Source organism: Thalassophryne amazonica, chromosome 15, assembly GCF_902500255.1.
Source record: "Thalassophryne amazonica chromosome 15, fThaAma1.1, whole genome shotgun sequence".
NCBI classification, from domain to species: domain Eukaryota; kingdom Metazoa; phylum Chordata; class Actinopteri; order Batrachoidiformes; family Batrachoididae; genus Thalassophryne; species Thalassophryne amazonica.
In genome coordinates this window covers 30383745-30409044 of record NC_047117.1, presented here as the reverse complement: position 1 = coordinate 30409044, position 25300 = coordinate 30383745, and the positions used below count along the sequence as shown (strand labels likewise).

General features: G+C 44.5%; 1 protein-coding gene across 1 annotated transcript in view; it reads right to left on the bottom strand.

Moving 5' to 3' along the window:
* The window catches only part of mttp (microsomal triglyceride transfer protein), a 71688-nt gene that overhangs the window by 31954 nt on the left and 14434 nt on the right, over positions 1-25300 (bottom strand). Inside the window, exons 4-14 of the mRNA XM_034188601.1 lie at positions 14228-14335; positions 14030-14146; positions 13803-13942; positions 13569-13719; positions 8340-8497; positions 8025-8193; positions 7149-7256; positions 5584-5796; positions 5279-5490; positions 5070-5167; positions 1395-1516 (exon numbers count right to left, since the gene is read on the bottom strand). Coding sequence (XP_034044492.1) covers positions 1395-1516; positions 5070-5167; positions 5279-5490; positions 5584-5796; positions 7149-7256; positions 8025-8193; positions 8340-8497; positions 13569-13719; positions 13803-13942; positions 14030-14146; positions 14228-14335 — 1596 coding nt within the window. The remainder of the gene's footprint in view (positions 1-1394; positions 1517-5069; positions 5168-5278; positions 5491-5583; positions 5797-7148; positions 7257-8024; positions 8194-8339; positions 8498-13568; positions 13720-13802; positions 13943-14029; positions 14147-14227; positions 14336-25300) is intronic.

The following is a 25300-nucleotide window of genomic DNA, read 5'->3' as shown; positions in this document are numbered from 1 at the left end:
CCAAGGGCCGCAGACAGTTTGTGAGATGACCCCCAAACTCTGAATTCAAGCCACAGTTCACAGTGAAGACAGTGAAGCATGGTGGTGCAAGCATCATGATATGGGCATGTTTCTCCTACTATGGTGTTGGGCCTATATATCACATACCAGGTATCATGGATCAGTTTGGATATGTCAAAATACTTGAAGAGGTCATGTTGCCTTATGCTGAAGAGGACATGCCCTTGAAATGGGTGTTTCAACAAGACAATAACCCAAAGCACACTAGTAAACGAGCAAAATCTTCATTCCAAACCAACAAAATTAATGGCTCGTAGATGTGAAGAAATCATGAAAAACTGCGTTTATACAACTAAATACTAGTTTAGTGATTCACAGGATTGCTAAAAAAGCAGTTTGAACATAATAGCTTTGAGTTTGTAGCGTCAACAGCAGATGCTACTATTATTGTGAACACCCCCTTTTCTACATTTTTTTTACTAATAGCCCAATTTCATAGCCTTAAGAGTGTGCATATCATGAATGCTTGGTCTTGTTGGATTTGTGAGAATCTACTGAATCTACTGGTACCTTGTTTCCCATGTAACAATAAGAAATATACTCAAAACCTGGATTAATCTTTTTAGTCACATAGCACTACTATTATTCTGAACACTACTGTAGGACTTTTGTACTTCTGACTTTCTTCTTTTTTTTAATTAAAGCTTTTAGTATTTATTTATTTATTTAGGATAATTTTTATATTTATGACAATTTTTATCTTTGGACAGCTTTAAAATTTCTATTTTTGCATGATGTGTGCTTTTCAAGTACTATTGTACACTTTTTATCATCCACCATTAACTGTGTCCTTTTTCCAAAGGTTCTGAAATAAATTTGTTAATATCCTTACAGCCTTCATCAGTGAGTGAATGAATGCTGCCCCCAACCCACCCACCCACACACACACACACCACACACACACACACACACACACACACACACACACACACACACACATACCCAGACACGTACACACACATTTGACACCTCAGAGGAATCTGTCATCCTAGACATATTTAGGGAGCACGCACAAGCGTGCACATACCCTTCATTCCTACACACCCTGAAGTACACACACACACACACTTGGATGTACACAATAAATGTTTATATTAGACAGTATACTACTACACATGCATGCACAAAAAAGAGTTCAATTTTATATATTACTTGTGCGTATGAGAATAGTGTTGGCGTTGATGTTTGACATTACATTACAGCATCAGTAACAATTTCTGTTATATCACACTCATCCAGGTATACACCCCCCCTCCCCCCCCCCAAAAAAAAAACAGAAAACAATATAACTAGAACTAGATAATAATTAATTTGTAATTATTAATATCCATTACCTGGAGTCCATGTAGCATTGCTCCGTTACTAGCACCAAAAATATTCATGTTGCTTCTCCGCAAGATCCCAGATCCTGAATACAGGATGTCCAAACTGTACGTGGAGGTGACATCAGCAGATTCTGTGGACAGTCAGTAATTTATCTTTATAGCTTTTACAAAAATCTCAACATGTATGTACGTAACTTAGGTTGAGGAATACTATTCCTAATAGTCAAATGTGACAAACCAGTACATTCCCATCAACTATTCTTCTTCTGCCCTCGTAGTCGGGTAATTCAACTAACATAATTTTAGGGCAATTTCAGAAATAAATAGAAACAAGAGAAAGAAATCTGAATAGGTTCTATCTTAATTTTACAAAGTGTACACACTTTGTTTGTTTGGTTTGTTTTTTTATGTGTGGTGTGTTTTATTGCTGTTTTTTGTCTTTAATTTGTCTTATAATTTAGCCAAAAATTTTCACAAATTTTGCTTTGGGTTTTGTACTGGTCTGATGTGTAAGCACTGGTATGGTTTTTCTTGTATGTGCATCTGTCTGGTGTCTCTTGCTGTCATCACACACCTGGTCTTGTTCGTTCATTGTTAGTCACAATATTTGAATCCCAGTTTTCTATTGTACCTTGTCGGGCTGTTTGTTTGAGCAGTGTGTCATCCAGATGCGGCCTCCGAGCTGCATCAGATCAAGCATGAGGTCCGTGCCAAGTCAAATCTTCACATCTCATCGGTGGAGCCACAGGCCTTCACCTCTGTGCAGTCAAGCCTTTTCCACAGCAGGCCTCACATTACTCCAACTCTTCACATAACATCACACCAAGGCCAGGTTACCACATTCTATCATGTCAATTCTCCACGTCACATGACACCCAGTTAGGCCTTCTTGCCACCTCAAGTCTTGTCCTCATGGCAAGTCCTCCCAACCACCTTAATCTTCTCACATCTCCTAAACTCTCCGTGCCATGTCAGCGCTCCGCACTACACCAATGTATGCATCCACACCCTGTCAATCATCTTCTCACCTTGAGTGTCCTCACCATTTCACATCATGTCTACACACAGGTTCCCACACCATCATCTCCTCCACTGTTTATACATCCTCTTTTCTATTAAAGCTTTAAGTGTGCATCTTGGTACAGTTTACAGTTTGCTATCTGTCTGTCTATCAATCTGACATAATATGCTGATGTTTAAGTGTTTGGGACATTTTGGTGGAGCCCACGTGCAGGGGAATACACTGTACATACAAACAGAGTCATTCAGGGACAAAGAATTACTTGCACATTGGGAACAGTTCCTGTGTCAGCCTGCATGCGCTTAGCTGTGAACAGATGCATGAAAATGTGTCTCTTAAAAGCTTTCTTAAAGCTTTCCATAGTAACGCAGGTGTTCATAATTTTAGCAGGTGTACAGTAGTCATTGCAGAAAAGACAAGTTCAGTATACTTAAGGACTGATAAGGAGATAAATTAAACACAGTTAAAATAATGGAGTTCATTCATAAAGTTTTTTGACATCCAGAAATCTGCAAGTGACTTTTTTTTTAATTAATTAATTATTTTTCATGGACTGGTCTTTCAACACTTGAATTTTATGTTAAAACAATGTAAATTTTAATGCTGACTCCACTTAACACAGCCATCAATGAGAGGAGAACAACACCAAATGCGCTTTGTATTATGGGTCCCTGAAAGACTTCATAGTGCAATAAAAGGTTTTCATGTAATGCCCCAACCGTGTCATAATGCTACAGTAAAACCAGCAAACCTTTTGTGCACAAGACTGCGATCTCTTCGGGTGCAAACTGCATCGAAATTCACTTTCAATGCGGGGGGGCGGATACACAATGTGCTCTGTGTAAAGGTACCTTGACACTTGCACAAATTTGATCCCTGCACTGGCACACAATCTGCTATACCAGAGAGTAAACTCGTAAACTGTGCAGGTGGCTGCATGCAAGTGTGCAAAGAACATTTTGAATTGTTCAAAATCTCTCGCACGCGTTACTTTTGTACAGCACAGCTCATCTGAACGATTATGACGAGATGTTAAATCTATAAGGGGCCCCTTCACACATAGTATGATTAAGTACAATCAGGGAAGACTCACGGGGGAATAGCTCATATGAGTGGAACCACGCAAACATCGAGCCCGACGGTGCGACGGTGTCGGGGACATCGCACAGGCTACTGTGAAAAAAATTTTAAATACCGCTGCGATGGTTTCGTGCATGCGGGAACGCAGCTGCTGTGAAAAAATAAAATAAAAAAATACATGCCACCCACAGGATTCGAACCTGCACTTTCCAAAAGCTCTGATTGTCAGCCACAACTTAACCACTGAGCTATCATTGCTGTCCTGTAAACAGTGCAAGAAAAATGCCTGATATCAAGAAGGACACTGACGTATTTAAACAAATAAAACCACACACCATATAAAAACACCGTATTTTATTGAATCCGTATTATTAAGCGGGTAATAGAAATATGATCCATCTGTTCCTCTGTAGATGACCCATGGTCACAGACGTACAGTCATGAAATGACATGAATGAGAAGCAAAGAGCTCTTATCATGTCCACATTTACTGGCATCGTGTCCAGCCGACCCTGCGTGCGTGTCCTGCGTGAGGGGCTCTCACAGGGCACACTCTGTCTTTCAGCCATTAGTGTGCACAAATATTTGTAGCAACAGGTGTACGAGGCGTTGGAGGCAGCTACGATTTTACACGTATTGCATACAATTCCTGCTTCAAGCACACTTCATGTGCAAATCGACTAAATTTGCACTATGTGTGAAGGGGCCCTAATAAACAAAATTTTACAGATACTCATAAGAAGGAATGAAAATGCAACTGTTTTACCAAGCCATCAGAATATAAATATTATAAATAATTACCCTTGAGACTATTCCAAATGAGCGCTCTACGTCATGAAGCGCATGAGAACAGCTGCAGCTGTAGAAAATTCCTCAGTGATTCCGAGAGCGATTAGATGTGGTTTCATCAGCCAAGTTCTAAGAGAAAATGATTAATCCACTACAAAATAATTATCTTATATAATGCAGTGCCCAGCGACACGAAGCGGGTCACACTGGCATGACGAATTGGGCAGCAGTACAGGGGTTACATGCATGCAAGTGTGAAGGTGGCTTTAGCCCAGGGGTGGGCAATCATGTGCCATGAAGAGCCAAGACACTGCAGGTTTTCCTTCCTACCAATCACCTTAGCATGCGATTTCATGACCAGGTGTCTCAGCAGGTCATTTTATTGACAATCAGATGTTTTTGTTCAAGGGAGAAGCTCTTCAGCAACCCACCTGCTGAGGTGTTTGGCTGCAAGGAAAACCTGCAGTGTCTCGGCCCGTGCTGCCCACCCCTGCTTTAGCAGAGTGTGGGCTGGTCAGTACTCGGATGGGAGACCTCTTTGAGAGACCAGGGGCTGTGTGTGTTTCTCCAGGTAAAACTGGAGTTGTGTCAGGAATGCCTTCTGGTGTAAAACGTGTGCCAAATCCCAAAGCAGATCTACTGTGGTGACCCTGAATGAACAGCAGCAGCCGCAAGGGAAACAACAACAACCATCATATGTATTTTAAATTCAAATAAATATCTAGGGCTAAAATTTTTGCTTCACATTTGGAATGTTTTCATGTTTTTGGGCCTGCTGATGGTTGATCACTTACTTGCCATGAATCCCGAGAATGCAGATGATGACCCAGTTTTTGCAAAACGGTCGTAGTTATGGGAAAACATGTCCTTCATAACATGTCTGATAATTTTACTACAATTAAAAAAAATACATACATTATTATGACATCCAGAATAATATGTCCTCTCTGCCTTTTAATCAACATAATGTTTCTGTTGTTCCACTGATCTTTTTGGAACACACCTGGCAGGGAGCTGGAAGTGGAGGATGTCCTGGATCTTAGACACCATATATTTGTTCATTTCATGAGGTAGGTTTCCAATGGACAAAATCAGATTCTTGACCTCTATGTGTGACGGGTTGCTACTCAGAATGACATCAGCAGCAGCAGTCCTCACATTTTTCTCATAGATACGTCTGTTCTGGTGGTAAACTCTGCTAACTGTCCGTTTAACCTGAAGTGGCGATTACAGAAAAAAATTAGTTACAGCTTCTTTTACACATTATTATATTCACCTGTCACTGACGTGATGTGCAATAATTCTTACCTCATCTGTAATGGCACTGACATTGTATTTCTGCAGGGCAGTAAGGGAGATAGTGCTGTAGGATCCCACTTCTGACTCTGCGTATTTTGTAAAAATGGGAATGGCCTCAGGCAGCAGAGAGTTCTTTAAAGCCAGGAGGTACATCTGCACCTCAGATTCAACTTGGGATCTGTCAGGACCTTCTAAAATCAACTTCTTCACTTGAAGCACTGTCTGGGAAGTACAGCAAAAGATCGTCAGTCAAGAAGCATAGATTTGAAACCAACATCAATTTTTTATTTTTTAAACAGACGATTTTAAAGGACAGGTTAATTTTTTTTTTTACAAGCCTAATCTTATTAAATCAAGCAACATGACCTTTAACAGGACCCTGTAATTAGCATCAAAGCTTCATAAAACACATGCAAAAGGCATACTACATATGCCTGCCTGAACAAAACTAGGCATGTTCCACAGCGCCAATGTTCTTATTTCAACTAATAAATAAAGGAATAACTGCAATTAGTATATTAATAGATGCCAACATGGCTCAAAATATGAGGATTACTGGTCCTCACCTATATGTATTAGAATTCAAATTTTCAAAGCTAATTCAGTAGTTTTTCTGGAGTTACTAACAAAAATTTTTTGTAAATGCTCTCACTGATTTACTAACTGGACTCTCTGGTGAGGGTGGCAGAGAAGTGAACACTGGACAAACTGCTGGACATTATGGACGATGCCAGTCACCCTCTGCACACCGTCATCAGCAACCAGAGGAGCCTCTTCATCCACAGACTGCTCCTTCCCAAGTGCAGGACCAACAGACTGAAAAACTCCTTTGGCCCTCAGGCCATCAGACTGTTCAACTCCTCACTCAGGGGGAGGAGGAGCAACAGGAATACAGGACGGGAAGGAGAGGAACACTAGTAGCCAGTAAAGCAGTATTGATCAGTATGTCTGGTATTTATATTTGTGTATTTATATTTATTTTTGCAAACTGCTTTTACTTTCACTTTTGGTACTCTGTGTGTTTCTTACCTTGTGTGCTTCTATACAATGCTGCTGGAACCTCAATTCCCCTGAGGGAGTCTTCCTAAGGGATCAGTAAAGTTCTACAAGTATTTTATCTAATCTAATCCATTATGTTTATTGTTGTCCTGTGAACCACAGGGAATACCTCTGGGTAGTGGACTCTGCCTTTTTGATAAAATACTTTGGGCAGCCTCAACTGGCCATTTAATGCACTGCAAGATTGAATTTTTCCACACTGGCTCCAGTTTCACCATCAGAGGCCACTAAGCTCCGCATGATTGGCTGCACTGAAACTGAAAGTTTAGGGCAAGTGAAGGACTAGTGCAGGACTCCCTTCTTTTCTTCTGGCTATACATGTCCCTATTATGTAGCGTGTACAAGATACAGAAGGTGTGCATGAGTGTGCAAGAACCTTTAACTTTAAACCTGGCTAATGTAAAAATAAATAACGTGAGCTTGTCCTTTAAATGCCCACATGATGACACGAAGTATCGACATGTTTTGCATTATTCAGGCTTGTATAATTTCAATGTTATCTTTTTAGTTCTTACCGGTGAATTGCATCCTCCTTTCTGACACAGCTTATGGACCAGTGCTCCCATAATAATCACCACTGACTCTTTCATATCGATGCTGCCAAACTTTCCCTTTGAAATGTCCTGAAAAGGAAAGAGATTTTGTTTTCAATTTACTGAAAATTAACACATTTTCATTCCCTATATATCTGGGATATCTATCTATCTGCTGTGGCCCCCTGGACGAAGGTTCCTGCACCAGTACCAGTGGGGTGACCCCCCCCCCTCACTAGCGCTTGTCACACACCAACTCCATCTGCAGGATGGTGACCAATATCACTCAGAGTGGGTCCCCAGGACAGCCCAGTGGAACACCGCCCTCACCCAACCTCAGGCCAACCGCCCAAGAACACAGAGCAACAGCACACCTCATTGAAGGCCCATGCCAGCACCGTAAACTGTTACCTAGATGGCTGGACTGGAGGGGTCACCCGAGGATGACAGCCAAGAGACCCCCAGACACATGCCCCAGAATCTCGGTTCAGCCCTCAAGCATCCCCCCAAACCTGTGGTCACAGGTGGGGTAAGACTACTCCCACATACTTATATCTCAAAGCATCCATATAACAAAGGTTCTAACATTTTGTCAGTAGGTGAATGCCAACGTTCTGAGGGAATCAAGGTTTCTGTGCACAATTTGATGAAATATTAAATCTTTGTGGTGAGACATGTACACTTTGGTAAGAGAAATATTAACTTTTTCCAACTGAATTTTTAATTTAGTGCAGCTCACCAAAAACAGGTATACCTAATAATAAAGGCTATTCATTTGCACAATCTGTAAATCTTAGACCTCGCACTACTAATAAGGAGAATGTGAACTTTGGTTATGTGGTACAGTAGAGCACTCACCAGCAGAGCCTGCAGCATTTGTTCATTGGGGTGTGAGGCAAAACCGCACGCATAAAGAAACCTCTCCTGCAGAACCACACCTTTAGCATCGGTGAAGTTCAGGAATTTCAGCATGGCATCCAGAGATGCAGAGGTCTGAGCCGAGGTCACAGCATCCACAAGCTGAGGTCTGAGAACAAGCAGGAAACACAAGAACAGGGAGCATATACATTAATTAGTGTGCTTTTGTTGAACACTGACAGCTAATCTTAAAAAAAAAAAAAAAAAAAACTAAATTATTGAAGAGAAGCTTGAAAAGAGGAGGAGCTTGTTTACAGAGATGTCTTGCTGGCACTCTTCAGCACTTTGAAAATCTCATCCTTCGATGCCTTCCGAATACTCTGGATGAGGGCCAGGAAGCTGCGAGGAGCCGTAGCCTTTGACAGACGGGATGGCTCCAGCTGCTTCTGTTCTGTCTTCCAGTGTTCAAAAAGCTGAACATAACACAAGACAAAGATGGACAGAAGACATGCTGAGGATGGTGCTGAAATATTTCATCTGTACTGCAAATTAGTGATGATTAAGTGCTTAATTTATCTTCTAATTAAGACAGACATGATGGTTCTTGGTCAAGTGAGATGCTTAGCCTAGCTCGTGTGACATACATACTAGGCTTGTGTGACATACATCACACTGGGGTGATTTTTGATCCTACGTTGTCCTTTGACCTTCACATTAGAGACATTACAAGGACTGCTTTCTTCCACCTGTGAAATGTAGCGAAGATTCGTCCCATCCTGTCTATGGCTGATGCTGAGACCCTGATTCATGCATTTGTTTCTTCTAGATTGAACTACAGTAATGTTCTATTTTTTGGGTTACTGCAGTACAGCAGTAGGGGTCTCCAACTGGTTCAAAATGCTGCTGCCAGACTCTTGACAGGAAGCAGAAAGTTCGACTACATTACACCCATTTTGGCATCTCTTCACTGGCTTCCAGACCCTCTGAGATCGTATTTTAGCATTCTGCTATTATACTATAAAATTATTCACGGACTAGCATCTCCCTACTTAGCTGACCTAAATCATAGAAGCAGAGAGATGGAACGCTAACTTCTGATCTCGGGGGCTGAGGTTGTCAGCTGGTGGTCTCCGGTGACAGTGGTCACCTGTGTCATCCTGTCAGCCACCGTTTGGTAGAATGCTGCCTGTGAGGCCTCACGGTTGATCCCAGATATCCTGGCTATCTTGATGATGCAAGAACTCAGATGCTTCTCTAGCAATGTGCACAGTTCTGAAACTACAAAACTTTTGATGTCAGATTATATCATGACACCTTGCTGGTGATTTTTCCACAGTTTGGGCAGCTTGATAGAAACTGAAGGCAGGTGTCAGGTCCTTGATGCTTCTCATATTTTCTTTGAATTGTGTGGACTGAAATAAATTATGCATATTTCATCGTGTTGACTGTGTGATACCTCAGTGATATCTAAATAATTTAGAACTGAAAATAAAATGTGAATTGTCCTTAATGAGTTTTGTTGTTCAGCAAAAGAATGTGGTTCTTCTGGAACAATATCAGGATCTCTAAGATTGATATCAGCCATTATTGGGGAAAGAAAATAGGTGGAGAAAAACATAAATTGCTGCAGTGTGGCCTGCAACCTTCTGACATTGCACAGATACCTGCATGTTCTCGTAGGACTGACTATTAGTAGAAACAAAAATTATATATATATATATATATATATATATATATATATAGATATATATATATATATATATATAATATATATATATATATATATATATATATATATATATATATATATATATAGATATATAATATTTCTTTTTTTTTTTTCAGGCTGTAATTCTTTCTTCAAAATAGAGTTTATTTATGTTTAAGAGGTCACGCTCACATTTTTGATGTGCAAATATGCAGAATTGATTCAAGAAAATATTTTAGATTTAGTTGTAACTTTGTGGAACAGCCTCCCTCATCATGTGGTACAACCCCAATTCCAATGAAGTTGGGACGTTGTGTAAAATGTAAATAAAACAGAATACAATGATTTGCAAATCCTCTTCAACCTATATTCAGTTGAATACACCACAAGATATTTAATGTTCAAACTGATAAACTTATTGTTTTTGTGCAAATATCTGCTCATTTTGAAATGGATGCCTGCCACACGTTTCAAAAAAGCTGGGACAGTGGTATGTTTACCACTGTGTTACATCACCTTTCCTTCTAACAACACTCAATAAGCATTTGGGAACCGAGGATACTAATTGTTGAAGCTTTGTAGGTGGAATTCTTTCCCATTCTTGCTTGATGTATGACTTCAGTTGTTCAACAGTCCGGGGTCGCCGTTGTCATATTTTGCACTTCATAATGTGCCACACATTTTCAATGGGCGACAGGTCTGGACTGCAGGCAGGCCAGTCTAGTACCCGCACTCTGTTACTATGAAGCCACGCTGTTGTAACACGTGCAGAATGTGGCTTGGCATTGTCTTGCTGAAATAAGCAGAGATGTCCCTGACAAAGACGTTGTTTGGATGGCAGCATGTGTTGCTCCAAAACCTGGATATACCTTTCAGCATTGATGGTGCCATCACAGATGTGTAAGTTGCCCATGCCATGGACACACACCCCCATACCATCACAGATGCTGGCTTTTGAACTTTGCACTGGTAACAATCTGGATGGTCTTTTTCCTCTTTTGTCCGGAGGACACGACATCCATGATTTCCAAAAATAATTTGAAATGTGGACTCATCAGACCACAGCACACTTTTTCACTTTGCGTCTGTCCATTTCAAATGAGCTCGGGCCCAGAGAAGGCAGTGGCATTTCTGGATGTTGTTGATGTATGGCTTTCGCTTTGCATGGTAGACTTTTAACTTGCACTTGTAGATGTAGCGACGAACTGTGTTAACTGACAATGGATTTCTGAAGTGTTCCCGAGCCCACGCGGTAAGATCCTTTAAACAATGATGTCAGTTTTTAATGCAGTGCTGCCTGAGGGATCGAAGGTCACGTGCATTCAGTGTTGGTTTTCGGCCTTGCCACTTTCATGTAGAACGTTCTCCAGATTCTCTGAATTTTCTGATTATATTATGGACGATGATGGAATCCCTAAATTCCTTGCAATTGAACGTTGAGAAACATTGTTCTTAAACTGCTGGACTATTTTTTCATGCAGTTGTTCACAAAGTGGTGGTCCTCACCCCATATTTGCTTGTGAACAGCTGAGACTTTTGGAGATGCTCCTTTTATACCCAATCATGAGTGTCCTCAGTTCCCAAACACTTATTGAGTGTTGTTAGAAGGAAAGGTGATGCAACACATTTGTACAGTGGTACTGTCCCAACTTTTTTGAAATGCAGGCATCCATTTCAAAATGACCTATATTTGCACAAAAACAATAAAGTTTATCAGTTTGAACTTTAAATATCTTGTCTTTGTGGTGTATTCAATTCAATATAGGTTGAATAGGATTTGCAAATCATTGTATTCTGTTTTTATTTACATTTACACAACGTCCCAAATTAATTGGAATTGGGGTTGTTAATGCTCCAAGTGTTATTATTTCAAAGGAATACTATGATTATTTTTAGTGTTTGATTTTTTTTTGTTTGTTTGTTTGTTTGTTTGTTTGACCCTGAACCATCCCTTAGTTATGCTGCTATAGATTTAGACTGCTGGGGGGTTTCCCATGATGCACCCAGTGTTTCTTTTTATTCACCTCTTTTTGCTCTGTATGCACCACTCTGCTTTTAATCATTGGTGATTGATCTCTGCTCTCTTCCACAGCATGTCTTTTTCCTGACTCTCTCCCCTCAGCCCCAACCAGTCCCAGCAGAAGACTGCCCCTCCCTGAGCCTGGTTCTGCTGGAGGTTTCTTCCTGTTAAAAGGAGTTTTCCTTCCCACTGTAGCCAAGTGCTTGCTCATAGGGGGTCGTTTTGAACCGTTGGGGTTTTTCTGTAATTATTGTATGGCTGTTGCCTTACAATATAAAGCGCCTTGGGGTGACTGTTTGTTGTGATTTGGCGCTATATAAATAAAATTGATTTGATTTGATTTGATTTGTTTTTTGTTTTTTGTTGTTTTTTTGATTGATGATTTATTATGGTGTTTGATGACTTTTACTGTGCTATTTCTGAGCTTTATACAATTATATTTATGAGTTTTACTATGATGTTTTTTAAATAACAAATTATGTGTGCTTTTATTGTATTTTTATACACGTTTTATGTATAATTAATGATTATTGACCATGATTTTCCCCCACAGTTGCTGACAGTCTGCATGCTCTTATCAATAATATTAACACGTTTTGTCCTGAATACGATTTAAAATCAACAAGAACTTCATTCAAGGTACACTTTGAACATACTTCAAGAGGATAACTTGCTGAAGTCATGGCAGAAAATGCAAGAAAACACGCAGAAATTGTCCTTTAAAAACGCATCTGTTGTTATTACTGGTAGATGACCGGAAGTAAATTACCCCAACTCTCATGGCTGAGTGACTGAAATCTTGGCGTCACAAGATCACAAACAGAACTCAATGGAACGAGATCTTTAGTTGGCATTCCAGTAGCATGGCATTCCATAGCATGAAACTATGCTTCCTGTCCTTTTGAATTAATTTTATTAGTAATGAAACAGGTTTTGGCCTCAATTTTATCTAATTTCTGGGTGTGTTAGTGAGGCTTAGGGCTAGTGGTCAGTGATCACCTTATTATTTTCTCTGCTCTCCTGTCAATTTAATGTTGATGATTATACCTTAGGTGGGGTTTTTCTGGGAGACTAATTCTGCTCCTTTTCTCTCTGTCCAAGGTGCAGAGGGAAATGCGCTGGAGTGGCATCTGTAGACAACGGGATGCTGGACTGACCGCGAGATGCCATGCTTAAAACATTCTTTTTTCTGTTTCTTCAGCTCTGTGAAATTTTCTAAAAACCTTGTAACTGTTAGAATGGCCTAAGCAGTGGCTCTCCCCTCTAAGTCTGGTCTGCTTGAGGTTTCTTCCTCAATATCATCTGAGGGAGTTTTTCCTTACCACTGTTGCCTGTGTGCTTGCTCTAGGGGTTGGGAAGGTTAGACCTTTCTTGTGTGAAGTGCCTTGAGGCAGCTTTGTTTTGATTTGGTGCTATATAAAAGTAATACATTGGATTAGATTCATCTGCTACAACCGTAATCTGGACACAGATAAGCAGCAGAAAATTTATAACTCAAAATGATGCTTCAGAAAGGGCTTCAAGGATTGTACCATCATCCAAGTGAAAAGAAAGAGATCACAATATGATCTGAAATACACACCAGAATGGCAAAATAAAGCCAGATTTAAAAAATAGATGGAATATATGGCTGGGGTTCTGTAGTACGGTGAATTTGACAAGGTGCAGAACCAGCCAATGTTCATCACCTGACCAGAAGGTGCCCCAAAACTTCCATATCTACATCCTGTAGTATGTGTTATGTTATTGACTATATTCACAAAAACATCTCAGCCAGATGTGTATAAAAGCAAACTTTTAGTCAAAATCCACTCACTGATGGACAACGTTTGCATTGGAATTTGACTTTCTCGGCTATGACACCAACAGCTGCCAGTTTTGAATCAAGAGACTTGACAACGGCACCAACATCTTTCCCAGGAGCCTCCAAAGGTCCCACCTCAGTCCCTACTAAAGTGAAGGACTGCCTGGGAAGCAAGTGAAATCAAGTTATGTTCACTCATATTGTGAAAATATAACCACTCATCATGATTTGATTGACAGTACTTACCTGGATATGACTTTTGATGAAGTAAATCTCCGGGAATTGACGGTGAGGGTGTACACTTCTTCAGCCACAGCTGACCGGATGAAACCATCTTCAAGAGTAAAGACTGTAACAGAACTGGAGTTCCTGCTTACACCCAGGACCTGATGATCAATATATTAAGAGACAGTGTTATTAGCTATTGTTTGTACATTCGTGGGATAAAGACAGCGAACAGGAAACTGACGAACCTGACTATGTGTCGTGAAGCTGGTCTCTGTGTTCTTACATGTGTCCAGCTGTTTGGTTCTTGTTACTTGGCTTTTAACCACCTTGTACTCAACTGTGCATCTTCCAGAGACATCGTTCTGTTCCCAGAAATAAACTGTATGCTCACAGTTGCATTACTTGTAACATGATAATGGTGTGTGTGTCTATATGTAGTTTACCTCAATAACCTTCCCAGTATTGAGCTGTAGCTGCAGCAAACTGGCCACACCTCTTTTTACATTCTTGATTATTGCAGGCTCCACCCAGTAGGAATAAAATGCTTTCACCTACAACAGATATGTAAAAACAGAATTCTATTAATAGGAAACACAGTACATCAGCCAAAATGCAAGGTCAGGTATGTGAGGTCTAAGTCCTATATAGGCCCTGAGGCACATCGGTGCCAGTGTTTATCTTTGGATGAGAGTGTATGCCCCCCGGATGGGACGCCAATCCATCAGAGGTTACTTCCTCAGCCAAGGCCAGTTGGGTGGACTGGGACACTACAGTGAAATGTCTTGTTCAAGGACACAGACAGATAGTGTGACTGGGAATCATACCAAGGTCTACAAATTGGTTGCCCAGCTGCTATCCCACCTGGGTGAGGTAAGACATAATTTCCTGATGAGGATCAGTCAGATTTAGGATCCTGCACTACTGCAAATGAACATCAACAACCATTCCTCAGAACTACTTCCTTCCAAATGACAATCAACAAGTTAGATCTGCATTATCATTACAGACAGGTGGTACATCTTGCCTTGGCCTCAGACAGGGGTCTTCAATGAGACACACCAAAAATGCCCACATTGCTACAGTATCACAGCAAAGGCTTCCTCATGATGCATGCATTAGACTCCGGACCTCATTATCCCTAAGGATCTGGTCGATGACACAAAGTCATTCCAGTAGTAGCCAAGGATTCTCTTTAAGAAAACCCAGTACCAAAGACATTCAATTGCCATATTATGTTGGCCACACACTATACAATAATATGGCGCAGTCATGCCTTATCAACATAACAAAGTACTCCAACAACGTAATACAGGGGTATACTGTACAATAACCACACAGTACATGGTACACATGGTGTGCACATCTATCCACTCAGTGAATGAGAAGCAGGTGTTATCACATCTGTGAAGCGCTCCATTATAAGAGAGAAATAAATACGTAAGGAGGCCACATTTTAGCCTTCAAAATTCTACCCTGTGCACAAAAGAAGTTTTTCATGTTTGATTAGTTGTGAACAACATGAAAAGTGTCGTGTCTCAGCCCCGTGATGGTCCCTGTCATCATTTGTCCCCTTTCCTTTATTCTCTGTCTGCCCCGATCTTGGTTTAGTAGTTGTTTTATTTTACTCACTTGTTTAGTCTAATCTTAGTTTGGATCTGATTATCACTTTTCTGTGTGTAATACTGTAGTCACTGGTTTTGTTTTCTGTTTATCATTTATGTTCTGTTTATCATACTTTAGTTATGTGTCTAGTTCCATTCTAGTTTCTGTCCAGCCTTTGTGTTTTTCGATCGTCTAATCATTAGTTGTATCACCTGTTTTGTTGTGAAAGTGTCGTGACACGGACCCACAACAGGGGGCGTAATGAACGGACAATGGATAAGCCAAAAGTAACAATTTAATGTTGTGAATCGCACAATGACGTACAGACAATAACAATATGGTGGACTATCAATTATACACCAGGTGACGTGTGGGCAGGCTCGACGATAGAAGACGCCTGGCGAGAGAAGAGCCGGATCCCACACAGCTTCCACCACCAACGGAGCTGAAGAACACCGGAGCCGCCAAGCCCTGCGCCCCAGGTGGCCGCTGTCTTCAGCAGTCAGACCCGGTACTGCTGGCAGAGAACAGAGACAGTCCTGATGAGTGTGAGTTCACACACTCAGTAATCCCACAGTCTGTATTCAGTAAGGAGGGAGCACCTCCACCTCCAATCACACACTCATGCAGCTCCTGTCTAATCACTTATCTGGTTGGGGTGTGAAGCGAAGCCGTCGCTGATCACACCAAACGCCAATCCCACAGATAAGGACACCGTCACAGGAAAACGGCTGCAAAAGAGTTCAGACTATTACACAAGGTTTTGTTCAGCAGAGAAAATTACCTGAATGGCAGCTGATTTCTGGGCGGGGAGGTGGAGGTTGCAGTCCGGCCTTTATGGTGGTGGTGATGAGTAGTGGATGAGTGACAGCTGGTACGGATGATGAGTGACAGCTGTCACTCCTGGTCGCTCCGACGCCCTCTCGTGCTTGAAGCCCGCACTTCAAGCAGGGCGCCATCTTGTGGTGGTGGGCCAGCAGTACCTCCTCTTCAGCGGCCCACACAACAGGACCCCCCCCCTCAACGGGCGCCTCCTGGCGCCCGACCAGGCTTGTCCGGGTGACGGGTGTAGAAGTCGGCCAGGAGGGCTGGGTCCAGGATGAAGCTCCTCTTCACCCAGGAGCGCTCTTCGGGGCCATAACCCTCCCAGTCCACCAGATACTGGAACCCCCGGCCCTTTCGACGGACGTCCAGGAGCCGGCGTACCGTCCACGCGGGCTCCCCATCAATGATCCGGGCAGGAGGCGGCGCTGGTCCCGGGGCACACAGTGGTGAGGTATGGCAGGGTTTGAGTCTTGACACATGAAACACGGGGTGTATCCGCAGTGAAGCTGGTAGCTTCAGCTTCACTGCGGCCGGACTGAGGACTTTGAGTATGGGAAATGGTCCGATGTACCTGTCCTTTAGTTTGTGGGATTCCACCTGCAGGGGGATGTCCTTAGTGGATAGCCAGACCTCCTGCCCGGGCTGGTATGCAGGGGCCGGGGAATGCCAGCGGTCTGCATGGGCCTTAGCCCTCGTCCGGGCTTTGAGCAGGGCAGAGCGGGCGCTACGCCACACCCGACGGCACTTCCTCAGATGGGCCTGGACCGAGGGCACCCCGACCTCTCCCTCCACTAGCGGAAACAATGGGGGCTGGTACCCCAAACACACCTCAAACGGGGAGAGGCCAGTGGCAGATGAGACTTGGCTATTATGAGCGTACTCGATCCAGGCCAGATGGTCACTCCAGGCCGTCGAGTGCGTGGAGGTCACGCAGCGGAGGGCCTGCTCCAGTTCCTGGTTCGTCCGCTCTGCCTGCCCGTTCGTCTGGGGGTGGTACCCAGATGAGAGACTGACGGTGGCCCCCAGTTCCCTGCAGAAACTCCTCCAGACCTGGGAGGAGAACTGAGGACCACGATCCGAGACAATGTCTGATGGAATCCCATGCAGACGCACGACGTGGTGGACCAGGAGGTCTGCAGTCTCCTGGGCCGTCGGGAGCTTCGGGAGGGCCACGAAGTGGGCCGCCTTGGAGAACCGATCCACTATCGTGAGGATGGTGGTCATGCCCTGGGACGGCAGGAGGCCCGTGACAAAGTCCAGGCCAATATGAGACCAGGGGCGACGAGGCACGGGCAGAGGCTGGAGGAGGCCTTGGGCCTTGTGGTGGTTGGCTTTGCCCCTGGCACAGGTGGTGCAGGCCTGGACATACTCCCGGATGTCGGCTTCCATAGACGCTCACCAGAAGCGCTGCCGGACCAGTGCCACGGTCCTTCGCACCCCTGGATGACAGGAGAGCTTGGAACCGTGACAGAAGTCAAGGACCGCAGCCCTGGCCTCTGGTGGGACATACAACTTGTCCTTCGGACCTGTCCCCGGGTCCGGGCTCCGTGTCAGGGCCTCCCGGACGGTCTTCTCCACGTCCCAGGTAAGGGTGGCCACGACAGTGGACTCGGGGATGATGGTGTCAGGGGGGTCTGATGGCTCGGTCTTGACCTCCTCTTCATGCACCCGGGACAGGGCGTCAGATCGTTGGTTTTTTGTCCCGGGGCGGTAGGTGATCCGGAAGTCAAAACGCCCGAAGAACAGCGACCAGCGGGCTTGCCTGGGGTTCAGACGTTTCGCGGTCCGGATGTACTCCAGGTTCCGATGGTCCGTGAAAACCGTAAATGGTACCGATGCTCCCTCCAACAGGTGTCTCCACTCCTCAAGAGCCTCCTTCACTGCACGAAGTTCCCGATTGCCGACATCATAGTTCCGTTCAGCTGGGGTCAACCTGCGGGAAAAGTAGGCACATGGATGGAGAACCTTGTCGGACTCCCCGCTCTGGGATAGCACGGCTCCTATCCCTGAGTCAGAGGCGTCCACTTCAACAACGAACTGGCGCTTGGGATCAGGCTGCACCAGAACCGGTGCAGTCGAGAACCGGCGTTTCAACTCCCTAAACGCGGCTTCGCACCGATCCGACCAGGTGAAGGGGACTTTTGTGGAGGTCAGGGCTGTCAGGGGGCTAACTACCTGACTGTAGCCCTTGATGAACCTCCGGTAGAAATTTGCAAAACCGAGGAACTGTTGTAGTTTCCTACGGTTCGTTGGTTGGGGCCAATCTCTCACCGCCGCAACCTTGGCCGGATCAGGGGCGACGGAGTTGGAGGAGATTATGAACCCCAGGAAAGACAAAGAAGTGCGGTGGAACTCATACTTCTCACCCTTCACAAACAGCCGGTTCTCCAACAACTGCTGTATGACCTGACGTACATGCTTGACATGGGTCTCAGGATCCGGAGAAAAGATGAGTATATCGTCTAGATATACGAAGACAAACCGATGCAGGAAGTCCCGCAAGACGTCATTAACCAATGCTTGGAACGTCGCGGGCGCATTGGTGAGGCCGAACGGCATGACTAGGTACTCAAAGTGACCTAACGGGGTGTTAAATGTCGTCTTCCACTCGTCTCCCTCCCGGATCCGAACCAGGTGATAAGCATTCCTAAGATCCAATTTCGTGAAAATTTGGGCTCCATGCAGGGGCGTGAACACTGAATCCAACAGAGGTAACAGGTATCGGTTGCGAACCGTGATCTCGTTCAGCCCTCTGTAATCAATGCATGGACGGAGTCCACCGTCCTTCTTGCCCACAAAAAAGAAACCAGCACCCATCGGGGAAGTGGAGTTCCGGATCAACCCGACAGCTAACGAGTCCCGGATGTAGGTCTCCATTGATTCACGTTCCGGACGTGAGAGGTTGTACAGCCTGCTGGACGGGTACTCAGCGCCCGGTATCAAATCAATGGCACAATCGTACGGACGGTGCGGGGGCAGCGTGAGTGCCAGATCCTTGCTGAAGACGTCAGCAAGGTCGTGGTACTCGGCTGGCACCGCCGCCAGATTGGGGGGGACTAAAACTTCCTCCTTAGCTGTCACACCGGGTGGAACCGAGGATCCTAAACACTCCCGGTGGCAGGTTTCGCTCCACTGAACCACAACCCCAGATGACCAATCAATCCGGGGATTGTGTTTTAACACCCATGTAAAACCCAAAATCACTCGGGAGGTAGAAGGTGTTACATAAAACACAATCTCCTCCCTGTGATTCCCAGACACCATCAATGTCACTGGCTGTGTCTGGTGTGTGATTAGTGGAAGAAGGGTGCCATCTAGTACCCGCACCGACAATGGTGACGGTAAGGCCACTAGAGGGAGCCCAACCTCCTTTGCCCATCTGCTATCCAGCAGATTCCCCTCCGACCCCGTGTCCACCAGTGCTGGGGCGTGAAGGGTTAGATCCCCACTCAGGATCGTGACTGGGATACGTGCAGATCGTCGGGGTCTCCCCATGTGGGTGTTGTGACCCACCCTTAGCCCAGTCTCTAAGGACGAGTGCTGCTGTTTTGACCGTTTGGGGCATTCTCTCTGTGTGTGCTCGGTAGAGCTGCAGAGAAAACACTCTCCACGGATCAGCCTCCTTTGTCTCTGATCTGATCGCTTTTTGGCCCTGCTCGTTTCCCTAGCAACGTCAGCAGGGGGAGCTGTCGTCACGTGGAGAGCCCTGGCAGCGGAGCGTGGGGAAGTCGGCTCCCTTTCGGACCCGGGAGGAAGAGGGACGGCTTGTGCCTGACCACGCCCTTCGTCTCGCTCCCGTCGGTGTTCTGTTAATCGGTTGTCTAACCGTATAACCAGGTCGATAAGCCCATCTAAATCCCGCGGCTCGTCCTTCACCACCAGGTGCTCCTTAAGGACCAGAGACAGTCCGTTTACAAAGGCGGCGCGGAGCGCAACAGCATTCCAGCCGGCTCGCGCTGCCGCGATGCGGAAGTCGACTGCATACTTCGCTGCACTCCGACGCCCCTGCCGTATCAACAGCAGCACACTTGAAGCGGTCTCGCCTCTATGAGGGTGGTCGAACACCTGTCGGAACTCCCTCACAAACTCAGGGTAAACCGTTAGGAGCCGTGAATTCTGCTCCCAAAGCGCCGTAGCCCAGGTGCATGCCTCTCCTCGAAGCAAATTTATAACGTAAGCCACCCGGCTAGCGTCTGACGCGTACATAACAGGACGCTGTGAAAAGATGAGCGAGCACTGCATCAAGAAGTCTGCGCACGTCTCCACACAGCCTCCGTACGGCTCCGGAGGGCTTATGTATGCTTCAGGGGAAGGTGGGGGGGTTCGTTGAACGACCAGCGGAATGTCTGTTTCTGGCACATGGTCAGCAGGAGGAGGTGCTGCAGCAGCGCCCTGAGCATGCTCTTCCACCTGGGCGGTGAGACCCTCCATCCTACGATTGAGAACACTGCTCTGCTCGGTAACTAAGTCCAACCGAGCGGTAAAGGCGGTTAGGATGTGCTGCAGCTCACCCAACACGCCTCCTGCTGGCGCCTGTGCACGTCGCTCTTCTATTGGCTGTTCAAGCGATGGTTGACGCCCCTCGGGATCCATGACGCTGGCCGAGAAATCCTGTTGTGAAAGTGTCGTGACACGGACCCACAACAGGGGGCATTAATGAACGGACAATGGATAAGCCAAAAGTAACAATTTAATGTTGTGAATCGCACAACGACGTACAGACAATAACAATATGGTGGACTGTCAATTATACACCAGGTGACGTGTGGGCAGGCTCGACGATAGAAGACGCCTGGCGAGAGAAGAGCCGGATCCCACACAGCTTCCACCACCAACGGAGCTAAAGAACACCGGAGCCGCCAAGCCCTGCGCCCCAGGTGGCCGCTGTCTTCAGCAGTCAGACCCGGTACTGCTGGCAGAGAACAGAGACAGTCCTGATGAGTGTGAGTTCGCACACTCAGTAATCCCACAGTCTGTATTCAGTAAGGAGGGAGCACCTCCACCTCCAATCACACACTCGTGCAGCTCCTGTCTAATCACTTATCTGGTTGGGGTGTGAAGCGAAGCCGTCACTGATCACACCAAACGCCAATCCCACAGATAAGGACACCATCACAGGAAAACGGCTGCAAAAGAGTTCAGACTATTACACAAGGTTTTGTTCAGCAGAGAAAATTACCTGAATGGTAGCTGATTTCTCGGCGGGGAGGTGGAGTTGCAGTCCGGCCTTTATGGTGGTGGTGATGAGTAGTGGATGAGTGACAGCTGGTACGGATGATGAGTGACAGCTGTCACTCCTGGTCGCTCCGACGCCCTCTCGTGCTTGAAGCCCGCACTTCAAGCAGGGCGCCATCTTGTGGTGGTGGGCCAGCAGTACCTCCTCTTCAGCGGCCCACACAACGTTTGTTTCACTTTTTTTCATATATTGAATTATCTGTTTATTTTCCTTTTGCCAATTGTGAGTTCCATTCTAGTTTAGTCTTAGCCTTTATTTTTTCTGTTGATCTCTTTTCAGTACATACATTTGTTTTCTGGTTAATTCTTTGTTCTTTCATGTTGGGTCTTCTTTATTTTATTTCTTATTTATTAGAAAATGGGTTTTGTTCATCTCTGGTTTTGGTATTTTATTTGGATCACTGTGGTTTTAGGTTCATCATTTAGTTGGGTCCTGTTCACTTTGCATTTGTCTTACTGCACGCTCTTGTCTGGTGTGCAGGGTTTGGTATGGGTGTGTCTTGTCCCTTATGTTTGCCATACCCCCCTTCCAGATTGTTCTCCCACACCTGTGTCTCGTTCTCTGAATCACCACCTGTCCTATTTAAGCCTTTTGAGTGCACCACCTCCCTGCCAGTTTGTTGCGATCTTTTGAATCCACATCCCAGCCTTTTTGTCACAGCCCTGTTTTGTCTTGCCGTGTTTAGACCTTGCTTTGTTTTTTCACACCTTGCCTTGGTCTGTATGTGCAAGTGAGCCCTCCTTGTTTTTTGACCATGCCTTTGCCTGCACCTGCCTGATTCCTCTGCCTCACTGACTGCTTGCCTGTGTACATAACCTCAGCTTCTATTAAAGATTAAGTCTTTTTTTTTACTCAAACACCTTGTCAGAGAGTGTGCATGTTGTATCCACCCACTTTCTGTGCCACGCATCCAGGAAGCCTGACAGAAAAGCATCTGTGGTGTGTTCAATTACCAAGTGCCCACAGAGGATAGTCATAAAATAACACTGCATGACAGGCATTATTAAGTGTATATGTAGATAATAACAAATGCAGATATTCATCTGCTGAGGACAAAATAGATTTTGTATGCTCAGAGAGAAAAAGTCCATGTGAGCGAGCACCACGCCTGTTCCAAAGGCCACATGTGCTGCTAATGTAATTTCAATATTAATCTCATGTGCATAAATTAATCAAACCATGGGAAGGAATGATATGTCATACACACAATAGGATTTCTGGTGCAACACATTTTTGTTTCTGTTTTAGATTAGAGATTAGGTTAGACAGAATGTTATTAATCCCTTTGGAAGACTCCCTTGGAGAAATTGAGGTTCCAATAGCATTGTATAGCAGCACACAGGGTGAGAAGCCTCAGAGTATCAAAAGTCGAAGTAAAAAACAATTTGCAAAATGTAAATACAAATATACTATACAAATCGCTACTGGCTACTGCTGTTCCTCTCCTTCCTGTCCCCTGTCTTCCTGTTAAGCCTTGGTCACACCAAAGAATGAACGAAGAATAATGAGCCACGTAGTGTGTTTTTTGGTACGAGTGGAGTTATTCAGGAAACGTAGGAGAATAGTGGCTCTTAGAGGCAGATTATTCGGCTAACGAGGCTCATCTCTGAGCGTAGCGCTAATTTCAAGAAGTTCAAAATTTAGCAAAAATAGTGCGGAGCGATTTGTGCACGAGTTACTACAAGGACAAACGAGGCTGTTAGAGACCCATTATCCGAGTACCTGGCGGCTACAAGGAAAGGACAGACTACCTGTAGCAGAGCAGGTTCCAGCCCTTGTAGCCTTTTTAAACATCTGTTTTCTGCAATTCCTTCAGAAGAACATCATATACGTGGCTCATTATTCGAATAATCACTGACATTTCTGACAAATCCATACGTGGCTCATTATTCATGGTTTTATTATTCGGTCTGACCAAGGCTTTACTCCTCCTCCCCCTGAATGAGGAGTTGTACAGTCTGATGGCCTAAGCAAGAAAAGGAGTTTTTCAGTCTGTTGGTCCTGGACTTGGGAAGGAGCATTCTTTGGCTGAAGACGCTCCTCTGGTTGCTGATGACAGTGTGCAGAGGGCGACTGGCATCGTCCATAATGTCCAGCAGTTTGTCCAGTGTTCTCTTCTCTGACACCGTCAGCAGAGTCCAGCTTCATGCCAAACACAGAGCCAGCCTGCCTGATCAGTTTACTTGTGACTTGACATTTTGTGCTCTCTACAGTCACTCCAAAGCCCGGTGCAGCATTTTTCAATTTTCTTTCAGGAGCTGTTATTTGAGGTTTCAACCATGGAAACATGAAGCTCCACTGCACACAAATTTGCACAGTTGTCATTATGTTTTGTTGTTGCTTTTAGCTGCTCCAGTTTTGCTTGGGTGCAAATGTGTGTGTGCAAGCGCTTGTCCTCCTTTCTGCTTGTAATAACATCTATGGAATACTGCTCATGCACATAATGAAGTATGGGAAATATGGTACTGATCACCTTGGAGAAGTTTTGCACATGCTCAAATGTCTGTGTTGGGCTCTCATGTTACATGTTTAGTAGTTACCACATTGCAACACTACATGCATTTCTGTACGATCTTGCCACAACACGCTTTTGTATCTCACCATCAGGTACTGTATATGTCTAGCTTTATGCATCCACATCTTTTATAAGACCAGAACCACCACCACACGAAAGACCATCAGCAGCACCAAACAGCAGTATCTATAAAGTCAGGACTCCATAGGCTATTCCCAGATACTTTTTTAACATGATTTATTGATTGATCAGATTTTGTCCTTGGCATTAAACCCATCCTAACACAATCCCACCACTAGGAGCAGTAGGCAGCCTTAGGGCAGCATACAGGGACAAGTATCTGGGAGTTTTAATGGATTCATGGACTGACTGAAAAGTTTATTTGCAGATTGTCAAATAGTGTGTGTCATTATTCTTTCAGGCTTGGTAATCGTATACATGGGCATGAAGACAGTAATGGCTACAGGAAGCTGGGATTTGGCCCCAAATTTGCCAAATTTGACCATAGTAGGCAGTTCTAAATGGGCAATTGGGCAGCACAGTGGCTTAGTGGTTAGCACTGTTGCCTCACAGCAAGAAGGTCATGGGATCGATTCCCACCTGTGGCCTTTCTGTATGGAGTTTGCATGTTCTCCCCATGTTTGTGTGGGTTTACTCCCACATTTAAAGACATGCAGGTTAGGTGAATTGGAAACTTTATAATCGTCCAGGTCTCCCTTGCGAAAGAGGTCTCGATCTCAATGGGACTAACCTGGTTAAATAAATATTTATTGAGAAGTGCTCCCAAACTTCAGTGCTTTCTGTTCCATGGAATGCCAAACCCATTCAGTGAGTTCTGTGATAAATTCAGCAGTTTTTGAGTCAACAAATGAATATTTTTTTACAAACAACCTGACTGATGCCATAGCAACCAAAAGCAGCCATGATGTGAGTCATCACATTTGCTCAGAATGATGACATCATAACTGATTTGCACTAAACAAAATAAAACACTCTTTGAAATGCAGGTTTAAAAAAGTCATGCTAAAATAATTAGGAAGGGTTCAGGAATAAAAACTCTACAAAATGCACAAAAGTGGCATTGAAAGCATATTGTAAAACTGCAGTTTTCATACTTTCTTCTGTGTATGTATGGTCACTTTGATTCAGTGATGTATATTCCAATCATGCTGCAGATAAAATTTCTATACAGTATGTAATTCATTTGTGGAACCCAACCACAATATCAGATATGGACGGTAAAAATAGATTCCCCTCTGCTCCTCTACGTGTGATTCCTGCTGCGGCCAGCCGCTCGTATAAATAACCAAACAACACCACAGGAGACGCTATGTTATC